Consider the following 11797-nt stretch of genomic DNA (forward strand, 5'->3'; position numbering starts at 1 on the left):
CTTAAATTCTTCCTCCTCGCATTATTCTCCAGCACCTCCAGCCTTTCCACACACCTTTTGTGTTGTGCCTCGTGCATCTCTGTCTTCACCACCAGGCCCTGTATTTCGTCCTCATTCTCAGCAGCCTTTGCCTTCACGACCCGAAGCTCCTGCTCCTGGGTCTTTTGCTCCTCCTTTAGCCCTTCAATCGCCTGTAATATCGGGGCCAACAGCTCCTTCTTCATCTCCTTTTTAAGTTCTTCCACGCAGCGCCGCAGGAACTCTTGTTGGTCAGGGCCCCATATTAAACTGCCACCTTCCGACGCCATCTTGCTTTGTGCTTGCCTTCCTGGCCGCTGCTCTAGAGGATCCACCGCAATCCGGCCACTTTCCTCTCCTTTTTCCATCCGTGTCCAGGGGGGATTCCCTTCTGGTTTACCGCACAGTGTTTTTAGCCGTTAAAATTGCCGTTGGGGCTCCTATCAAGAGCCCAAAAGTCCGTTCCACCGGGAGCTGCCGAAACGTGCGACTTAGCTGGTCATCGCCGCACAGTCTAGCTGTTCACTCTTTAGACTTTGATACAACCTATGACATTTTGTATTTTTCTTTGCGGAATTATGTGGCACATGGGAGCTATACCATCAACTACTACAATTGTCTTTTTAATAGCAAGTGATGGATGGTTGGTGGAATTGACAGACAATCTTTAAATACCAAGCAGAACATTTGAACAATATCAGGAATGATTGTGAAAGACCGAGCGTCTGTTTAGGCTGTTCCTTATTCAGACCACATGCCTGCTGCATCAACAGCTCTTTGGTGGAACTGATGAGACTTCATGACATCAGGGCACTTTATAAACAATGAAGTATGTTGGGTTATTACTGTTGTAGAAAACAAGGCAGCCAATTTACACATGGCAAGTTCCACAACAGTAATATGATGGTAACCAGAGCATCTGGTTCCGAGATGTGGGTTGAGAGAAATATTGGTCAGATCACAAGTAAGAACTCCTCTGATCTTCTTTAAAATAGTGCTATGGATTTTTTTATTACATCCACCTGAGTGGACAGATAGGGTGTTAATTTAACGTCTGTTATGACCTCGAGAGATCATTAACTTATTACACGTGGCACTTGAGATGTCGATTAAAATATATCAACCAACTAACTTCAAGTCCTTTGATCTGAAAAGAGTATGGATAGTAGATTATATAGTGATGAATACCATATTTGTTTAACAATTCGGCATCATGAATGGGGAAATCTACCTGGTGTTTCAAGTAGTATACAGGACTTAACATGTCTGGAAATCACCTCTCCGGGTAAACACCCATATTTTATACTTCAGGACCCACGACCCATCCATTGACTCTGTCTACACCTCTCGCTGCCTGGGGAAAGCTGGCAGCATAATCAAAAACCCCTCCCACCTGGGTTATTCTCTCTTCCAACCTCTTCCATCGGACAGGAGATACAAAAGTCTGAGAACACGCTAACAGGTTCAAAAACAGCTTCTTCCCCGCTGTTACCAGACTCTTAAACGACCCTCTTATGGACTGATCTGAGATCTGATCTCTTCACACATCTTCTCTACATGAGTAGTACTACATTCTGTATGCTTCGCCCGATGTCTGTGTCTATGTATTTACATGTGTATCTATCGTATGTCCTATGTTTTTTAATGTATGGAATGATCTGTCTGGACTGTACGCAGACCAATACTTTTCATTGTACCCCAGTGCACGTGACAAATCCAAATCCAATCCACCATTCCACCCTACCCAGTCAAAGGCCTTCTCCGCATCCATCAATACAATCCCCTCAGGCACCCGCCCCCCCTGAGGGTGTCATAACCACAGTCAATAGCCTTCCAATATTACCAGAGAGCTGCTGTCCCTTCATGAACCCCGTCTGGTCCTCAAGTCCACAAGGGCACACACCCCTCGGAATTTGAGAAATAGATATCTGTACCATCGTATCCGGCAGCTCTCCCTCTCCCCACTCCCCACACTGGCTGACGTTCGTGACAGAGGCCACTTTCACTTGCCTTTAATATGCGAGTGCTTGGTCCTCACGATCTCACTCCAATCGGGTTCACAGGAGAGTGCAATGTACATGTCAGGTGCAGACTTCAGCCGGTTCCTTTGTGCCATCTTTATGAGAATGGAAAATCTCTCGCACATATAGGTCGTCATGAAGGGCATTAGCAACAGAATGCATGTTTTACTCAGCACTGGATACTCCTCCGACACACTACTCCAGAATGCCGACAACCTCAAAAGATTTTTGGCGTGGTTTTAATGTGCTGTGACAATTCAGGTGTAGAAGTTCAGTCTCTGCAAAGCCAGCAGGGTCACCGAGAGAAAACACAAGACTCAGCTAGAGTCCCAGACGAACGACAAAAGCTCTCATCGGTTCTGGCAAGGCTTAAACAATATAACGGGCTACAAGGCAAAGCTGAATAGAATCTCCAGTAACAGAGCACCCCTCCCTGATAAACTCAATGCTTTCTATGCTTGTTTTGAGCAGGAGGCCAACAAATCAATGTCACCTGCCCCAATAGCCTCGGACACACCCATTTCTACCGTCACAGTCTCAGAAGTTAGATCGGCCTTCTCGAAAGTGAACCCACGGAAAGCAACGGGTCCTGACGGAGTCCCTGGTCGTGCACTCAGATCCTGCACGGACCAACCTTTAACCTCCCTACTGTATTCCGAGGTTCCCATCTGCTTCAAGAAGACCACTTCATACCGGTGCCAAAGAAGAAACAGGCAACGTGCCTCAATGACTACTGACCGTTGGCCCTTGCATCTATTATTATGAAGTGCTTCAAGAGGTTAGTCATGAAACACATCAACTCCAACCTTCCAGATTGCCCCTTGATTCACTGCAATTCGCCTCCTGCCACAACCAGTCCACAGCAGATGCTATCTCCCTGGCCCTACACTCATCCCTGGAGCATCTCGACAACAAGGACACCTACATTAGATTCCTATTCCTTGACTACAGCTCCGACTTCAACACCATAATCCCAGTCAAGCTCCTATCTAAACTCCAAAACCTAGGACTCGGCTCCTCCCTCTGCAACTCGACCCTTGCCTTCCTTTTTTTAAAAAAAAAAAATGTATTTCATTACAAACATATATCGAAACAGGTTACAACAAATAAACACCCCGGGAAACATACTTCCCAGCAATTTTTTTCCCCCTTTTTCATCCTCTTCTTCTACCCTCTGCGACGAACAGCTCCTCAAACATGGTCACAAACAACCCCCACCTTTTCTCAAACCCCTCTGCAGAGTCCCTTAACTCATACTTTATCTTCTCCGACAACAGGTAGTCGTATAGGTCATCCAACCACCGGTGCCGATGCCGACCCCTCTCCAGTAAAATTCGCTGCCGTGCAATCAGAGAGGCAAAGGCCACGACATCAGCCTTCCTCCACTCCATGAGCTCCGGCTTCTCTGAAACCCCAAATATCGCCACCAATGGGTCCGGGTCCTCCATCTCCACCACTTTGCTGGCTCAGACTGCGCAAACACCCGCCTAGAATCTTCCCAATTTTTCGCAACCCCAAAACATGTGCGTGTGATTCGCTGCCCCCCGCCCACACCTCTCAGACTCATCTGCTACCCCCTGGAAGAACCCTCTCATTCTCGCCCGACTCGTATGCACCCTGTGCACCATCTTAAACTGTGCAGGCTCATCCTTGCACTGGAGAAGGTCCCGTTTACCCGACGCAGTGCCTCACTCCATACTCCCCAATTGATCTCCCGTCCCAATTCCCTTTCCCGTTTCTCCTTACCGCTCGCCTCCCTGCTCCCCCAGCCACTTGTATATATCCCCAATTCTTCCCTCCCCTTCCACATCCGGAAGCAGCAGTCACTCCAGCAGGGTGTATCCCGGCAACCTAGGGAACTCCCTCCAGAACTTTTGTGCAAAGTCCGTAACCTGCAGATACCTGAACTCGCTCCCCCTTGGCAGCACTACCCTCTCCCTTAGTTCTTCCAGGCTGGCGAACCCTTCCTCCAAATATTGGATCCACGCCTTGACCAGCCCCACTTCCCTCCACCACCTGTATACACTATCCATTCTCTCCCCCCCCCCCCCCCCCTTCCCGGCTCAAGCCCATGATTCTCGCACAGCGGCGTTAACACCGACATCCCTTCCACCCTAAAATGCCACCTCAGGTGATATCTACACCGTGGATTGCACCATCGGACTCCCTGAATACCTACTCGGAGCTATTGGCAAAGCTGCCGTCACCATAGCCCTCAAACTGGACCACTTACAAGATTCCTCCTCCATCCTAACGCACTCTACCCCCCTCTCCTTCCCACCATCGCCGCACCGTATCCACCTTTGCCGCCCAATAATAATGAAGTAGATTCGGCAACGGCAACCCCCACCACTCCACGCCTTCTCCGCGACGGATTCATCGCTACATTCAACAGCCGTCTCATTACTCGCGAGCCGCCCTTCACGTATCCTCGGTCTACTACACTGTTACAGTGAGGCTCAGTGGAAACTTCAGGAACAGCGTGGTATCTTTCCATTAGGCACTTTACAGCCTCTGGACTCAACATTGAGTTCAACAATTTCAGACCATAGGCTGCCCCATTTGTTTTCAGATTTTTTTCTTTCAGTTAACAGCACTGCTGATTTAGGCACATCTTTTGTTTCTTTTTTTTCCCTGCCCCATTCATCATTCCTTTTGGCCCGAGAGGGCTAACCTTTTTTTGTTGTACAATTTCTCCCGACGCCCTAACACAGATTTTGCTTTGTCTTTGTCCCACCCACGCTGCTGAAAACCTATCGCATCTCTAACTTTTCCCAGTTCTGATTAAAGGTCACAGACCTGAAATGTTAACTGTTTCTCTCAACATAGATACTGCCTAACCTGCTGAGCTTTTACCAGCATTTTCTGTTTTAGTATTTATTCCGCGTGAACTTGAATAAATATGAGAGAAGGGCTTCATCTTCATTTGCTATCTTTTTTGAGAGTTTTGAATTTCTAAACAAATGGTTACTCTACAGGGAATCTATTGTTGGAAGGCCGTAGCATCTAATAAGCATTGCAAGCTGACTGAATGATTTGCAGCCCAAATTGGGCGGTACAGTAGCACAGTGGTTAGCACTGTTGCTTCACAGAGCCAGGGTCCCAGGTTCGATTCCCGGCTTGGGTCTCTGTCTGTGCGGAGTCTGCACGTTCTCCCTGTGTCTGCGTGGGTTTCCTCCGGGTGCTCTGGTTTCCTCCCACAAGTCTCGAAAGTCATGCTTGTTAGGTGAATTGGACATTCTGAATTCTCCCTCCCGTGTACCCGAACAGGCGCTGGAATGTGGCGACTAGAGGATTTTCACAGTAACTTCATTGCAGTGCTAATGTAAGCCTACTTGTGACAATAAAGATTATTACTATAAATAAACCAGGTTTTTTTACAGTTCTCTAATCCCACAATTTGGGTAGATGCACTATGTCAAAAACTGTTTCAAAAAATAAAAATCTACGAACACAAAAGACTAGAAAACACTACTTGAGGTCCAATTTGCCAGCCCCTGAGAATCCTTTGTAATCACTCCCTGAAGCTCTGTTGCCTACATCCTGCAATCTGTTTAGTTGCCCTCAGGATGCCCAAACCCCATGTAAACGTAGTGACCAGAATTGTAGGCTATATTCCAGATGGGTTCAAACCAGTGCTGTATATAAGTTTGCTGTTTACCTTGTCAGATGTTTATAAAACCGTTTGTGAAAGTTCACCAAAGATAAAGAAGATTGCAGGTGTTTTAAAGCTGCACAATATGAATTTAGTGTGTTGCAATCAACATTGTTCTGAAGTACTGGTTACAATAAATTCTAATCTAATTGCTTTCTTTCAGGGCCAGTCTTATTGGATGAATTTGTGGAATGGTTTAAAGACCGACAGATGTCCTAGCACTTTTGTTCTGAAACAACAGCCCAACATCCATATTCAACATTAGCCATACAAAGACCTAGGAAAACAGATTTGGAATGCGTATTTGTTTTGGTGCCCCCTCTCCCCCTCCCCAACTCTTTCCCCCCCCCCCCCCCCCCCCCCAAAAAACAAATTTGAGTTGCAGAAAGCATTAAATATCTACAAGCACTGTGCTACAAACACCTAAATCTGGTATCAAACTTTCTTCTGAGCCTGCTTTGCATTTTTCAATAGGAGACAATTATGGTACCACAGACCACAATGTGATATCTTGCTGTTGACATTGTGAATTCTGTGTTGTAAACTGTTTCATGCAGAAAGCTCTGTTTGCCAGAGGGATTGTGAATTTCAATGAAAATTGTATTAAATGGTTAAAAGTCTTAGATGAATATTTGTTGAAAAGATTTCTTAATATTATCCAATGTATGTATGCAAGTAGAACTGTTCTGTACAACTTAACTGATTAAACTCAAAATTAGTTTTTTTTTTTTTGAAAGTCTAAATGTTGGGCCATGGTACAACATTGGTTTGATTCACTGCACCTAGCTGTGATCTGTTGAAATGACAAATGCACCATTTGGGTTGTTTAACCCTAATTTTGCCTTGTACTTCCTGGCTAATGAGCTAGGCTGCTATTTTTTTGTGTTTTGCTTTGTGTAACTAGTTGCAAACATTAAGTTGCCCTTTCAGTGGGCACATAGCTTGATAATGTTACCAAGTTTGCACGTTTTAAAGTTGTTAGAATATTTGAATGTCAAGTGTACAGACCAACTAGTATTCAGGTATGTGTTTCGAATCATGTGTATGATTTTGTTCTCCCCTTAGTACCACTTACTGATAAGTGCTGAATCAGACTTTTTTTAAAATCTGGTGTTACAGGTCAACAGCACTAATGTAACTGCTGGTTTGACTTTGATTTAGACGTTGGATTGAGATCAATGTAACCTGTATCATAATATGACAATGCATTAAAGCTACCTTTTGATCATGTCAGCAAGTGAAAGTCTGTACATCTAAGCAAGTGGATTTTCAAGTGTTGCATTTTCTGTTGCCTTGGACAACTTCTGCCAAAGACCACAGTTATTGCCTACCTGTACACAGACAAGTAATAAAATATGGTCACTTCTTAAATTGGATCTTTCCCATACCAATAGAGTTTATTATATGCCACAGTATCTGGTTTTTATTAACATAATTTACAATTTTCCATTGATCTGGGAAGTGATGAGAACTTTTAGTGAAATGTAGCACAGTATAGGAGGGGTAGAAAATTATTTAACTTAAGGTTACTATCAACATAAAATATCTTTAACGATATTGGAAAGCAATTAGACCAATAAAGCAAGTATTATTTGAGGTTAATATGTATAAGGAGCAACAGTTCCAAAATAAACTTTCCATGTTAACACTTAGAAATGGTATCTTGCTAGAACACAATTTATAGGTAGGGCCATTTTAGTGTTGCAGTACATTTATTTTCAGTCTGGCCTTATAAACATGATAATATTGTTAACTACCTTCCATTATTTTAAAAGTCTGCAATACAGGCAGTGCATTATATTGCTGAGCTTTTAATACACTTGCAAGTCAGCTCTTGCTAATCTGATTGAACATGGTGATGATTTCAAAATCATGTGAAGACAGTTTTTCATAGCTGTCATGAAAAATCTTTCCAGTCTTTGTTTTTTTATTGTGTTCTTTTGTGTGTTTGAAACTGACGGAATCATGCTTATTGAAATACGGTCTTTAATGGAAGCCAGTCTCATGCATAATTGTCACTTCTGTTTGTTCGCTCCCAAAAGCGCATAATGGAAAATGAAGTTTCATCACTTTAATTTTAAAAAGTTGGTAAAACTGTTACATTTCTATCTGTATGTAAGGTCACTAGTAAATTCATAAGCACACAAGTTCTGTCCTTTGCATTTCCACAAAGCTTTTCATTTCTAAATCAGTTTTAAGCACCTGATTATATAGGGTGGAGAATTAAAGATTTTGCCTTTACCTCCCTCTTTTCCAACCACAGTAAAGATTAATTTTGCATATGTTTTTGTACTTTAGATGGTGTATAACACCCAACTCCATTGTCAATGTTCATTTTACTGAACTAGATTTTCAAACAATAATTCACAATCTGTTTAATGTTGCTTATAATGTGACGGAACTTCATGGAGTTATTGTCACATTTTAATTTGTCAATGAACTGGTGTAGAGTATGCTGAAGGGTAACTAAAATCAATCCCATAAGCTCATTCTAAAATCTGCCTGTATGGGCCCAAAAATCTGCTTGAATGGGCCCAATTAGCTAATCAAGACTTTTCCTTTAAAATTTACTTAATTAACTTATTTTGCATCTATTCTCTGCTGTTCCTGTTAGAAATGCCAGAAAGTAGCATTATTTAGACAAAAATGAATTGTTGGAATGAACATTGGAGTGGTGTATACATTTATATATGGAAGGTTTCCTGTTCGCTTATGCTGCAGTTACGTTTTGTACTTTGATTTAACCTGACTTTATAATATGCTTTGGCAAATTGAGGTGACATTTTTTCATTTTATAGCTTGAAGTTGCCTGTTGAAATGTTTGCACAATGATGAGTACCTGTGTTAAAAGATAATACCCTGCCTCTGTAGCACTTTTTGTCAAGGATATTGGATAGCTTGTGTTTTATCCATTTTCATCCATTACAGACTTGGAAGCCCCTTACAGCTAATGTCCTCCAGGAACCATATCATTACATCATGGTATTTTGTTCATTTTATTTTTAACCAAAATGCCCTTCAGTCCAAAACATTCAAAAGCTTTTTTTAAAATCAGTTAGCCAAATTGGATATTATGTTTATATCTATCCAGGTGTGGTAGCACAGTGGTTAGAACTGTTGCTTCACTGCACCAGGGACCTGGGTTCGATTCCCGCTTGGGTCACTGTCTGTGCAGAGTCTGCATGTGCCTGCATGGGTTTCCTCCGGGCGCTCTGGTTTCCTCCTGAAAGACGTGCTTGTTAGGTGAATTGGACATTCTGAATTCTCCCTCAATGTACCTGAACAGGTGCCGGAATGTGGCAACATGGGGATTTTCACAGTAACTTCATTGCAGTGTTAATGTAAGTCTACTTGTGACACTAATAACAATTATTATTAGGTGCAGTAAACCCTGTGTAAACTCTCACTTCATGGGTATGTGCAAAGGAAGATTCATTAATTTTATAAATGAGAAGAACCCATGAACTAAGTCTTCACAGATGAATGGTTTCCTACAGTGTCAGTGTCCCTATTTCAGTAATCTGCACAATTATAAATTGCCTGATACTTGACATAATTTATTCAGAAATTAAATGTAACTGCTTAATAATTATTTGAGTAATGTCTACATTATTGTGTAGATAAATATAGTTTTCGCTTACAGTTTAATAGAATATCATCTGTAGTAAATCTTCTGCACACCCAGAATAGACCAGAACATGCTCTTTGGCTCCCAAAGACACACTTCTAGATTGATGCATCTGTTTTGTTTTAAAGGGCAGTAATTTTCAAATGATGACTAAGCTATTAGACATAAAAAATTTGAAAACCAGTTACTGCTTTGCGATTTTTGTTTTTGATTTAAAAAAAAAAAAAAAATTTTAGGCAGCACCACAAAAATATTTTTTTCTTTTTTGGCTCTCGATGATTCTGTTTCAGCAGGTTTTTTTCTGCTGTAGGTATATCTTTTGGGATTCAGTTCTTTGGCATGATGAATGAGTGGCAACTAGTTCAGAATAATCAAATACAAAAAGTTGTCTCTGCTGTCTGGTTCACAATATAAGTGCGCAACAGCTTTTCAAATAAGTGGTGCTCCCATTCTTGAATGTTTTGTAATTATAAAGTCTTCCTTACTTCAGTTGTAAAAATGACTTGTTAGCTGGGTGCATTTGTTTCAAATGTTAAGCTGGTTTTTCATTTTGTTAGAGCACAGTATCTGTATTGCCTTAGTGTTATTAAATAATGGCTAAATGAAAAATGTTTTAATTTTTTTCATTTTAGTTTTTAATTTCATACATGCCAACACCAACACTAACACCAACCACAAACCCTGTTTAAAATGACCAGGGAGATTTTGAGCCTGCACTCACCGCCCGTAAAAAACTTGGTGCGGGCTCAAAATCTGGAGCAAATCGAAAAACACTCCGGCATGATCAGGTTTTGGAATTTTCACCTCCCCCTCCCCTTTCTGGTGGAGTAGTGCAAATTGTGCTGCAGGAGCCCGGGAACCTCATTTTGATACGTTAACATGACATTAGTGAATATTCACCAGGCAGGCACTGGCGTGGCGTCATACTGCCGTCATTTCTAACAGGTCTACAAAAGCATAAACCTGACTGACTCTTCCAAGTGGGGTATCGGAGGTGAGCGCTCTGGCAGCCATGGTTCTCCAGGCTCTTCACTGCTCAGGGTGCACCAGAGAGGAAATGGGGGGGGGGGACATAAGTTCAGCTCGGGGCTGGGGGGTTCAGTCACCTAATCTCGGGGGGGGGGGGGGGAGTGTTTGCAAGGAGGCCTTATCTTCCATTCACTTCGGGGCGCCACTTGCTTTAAGAGGGTCTGAAAGCTGGCACACAGGCATCGTTTCCGGTGTCCTCCTTGCCAGGCTTGTGGCCAAATCACCACTGAGGAAGTGCCCACCCTGTGTGCAAGCTGAAACGTGGGTGGGACGAGGTGAATACGGAGGTTCCTGGGTGAGGTCCCACAAGAAACCAGACTGCAAGGGCAGAGTGGGGGTTCTCGAATGGGTTGCATCCCTGGCTCATGACAAGTGAAGATTCTCATTTAGGGAAGCACAACTGTACTGAGTAAAACCACACACAGGCAGAACATGAGGACCAAGGTGTTACGGTCGGGTGAATATCAATTCTAGGAAGTTTGTCTTCGGAATAAGTATGTAGGGCTGTGAAGTGGGAGATTGAAGGTGCCCCCGGCCGTGTGCTTGCCCAGCTAATTGCATGTTTCACTGTAATCAGCTGTGCTTCATCGATCACAAGAGGCAATCATTTGCTTGATATGCTATTTCACCCTTCTTGACAAAGTCAATTGTGCCAGTGTAAAATGCAGCGCTAAAGTTCACTGCTGGAGTCCTAAGCATTGAATCAATTAGATGGAGTCCCAAGCATTGAACCCCAATGCTCATACAAGAGTTTACATCATACACGATATACTGACATGAACCTCCATGCAAAGCCTCATGGTGAAGTCTGTCATCACTTACTCCATTATAAATCATGATGGGGGGGGGGGGCGGTTGCTTCTTTGAGGTGCCCTGTGAGGATGCAGACGTGTGAGGTCATCCACTCTAGAGCAAGGAGTGGGAGGGTTGGGAATGGCCAGGAGAAATGTGCTGGGGAGGTGGTTTAAATGCAGCTCCCCAGTGATCAAGTCTCCCTGGGGGCAAGCAAATCCATGAGAGGCCATCAAATTCACGTGGAGGGGGGAAAACATTTAAGAGGCTCAAAATTCCATGAGAAATTGGTGGGATTCACATCATTTCTCTTACCAGAAGTGACACGTTGCCATTTTATGGTAAGATTCTGCCCATCTCTTGTGAAGGAAAGGGTCTAAACTAATTGACTGAAGTGTTACAACCAGAGTTTTTGTGTTTGGGTGGGGGGTGCTAGCCCTACTCCGCAGGTCGCACCATTAGTTAAGATTTTAATTCAATCACGAAATGGGCATTTATCTACCTTCACTACCATTAGACCCAGAATGAGAAACTTTAAACGGGTTTCTTTTGATAAACTCGGGATGATTGATTTATTATAAAACAAAACTTGTTTTTGACAAGAAGTTGCAAGAACGGTTAACACAAATTGTAATCTGAAACTGTAACTACCTA

The 11797-nt window shown here is 43.0% G+C and overlaps 1 protein-coding gene across 7 annotated transcripts in view; it reads left to right on the top strand.

Annotated features, from left to right (window-relative positions):
* The window catches only part of dcun1d4 (DCN1, defective in cullin neddylation 1, domain containing 4 (S. cerevisiae)), a 138899-nt gene extending 128968 nt beyond the window's left edge, over nucleotides 1-9931 (top strand). For all 7 annotated transcript variants that reach the window (XM_072496746.1, XM_072496744.1, XM_072496745.1 and 4 more), the window contains one exon: nucleotides 5858-9931. In XM_072496746.1, coding sequence (XP_072352847.1) covers nucleotides 5858-5913 — 56 coding nt within the window. In that variant the 3' untranslated portion in view covers nucleotides 5914-9931. The remainder of the gene's footprint in view (nucleotides 1-5857) is intronic.
* Nucleotides 9932-11797: the final 1866 nt, after the last annotated feature.

The sequence above is a fragment of the Scyliorhinus torazame genome, chromosome 3 (genome assembly GCF_047496885.1).
Source record: "Scyliorhinus torazame isolate Kashiwa2021f chromosome 3, sScyTor2.1, whole genome shotgun sequence".
NCBI lineage: Eukaryota > Metazoa > Chordata > Chondrichthyes > Carcharhiniformes > Scyliorhinidae > Scyliorhinus > Scyliorhinus torazame.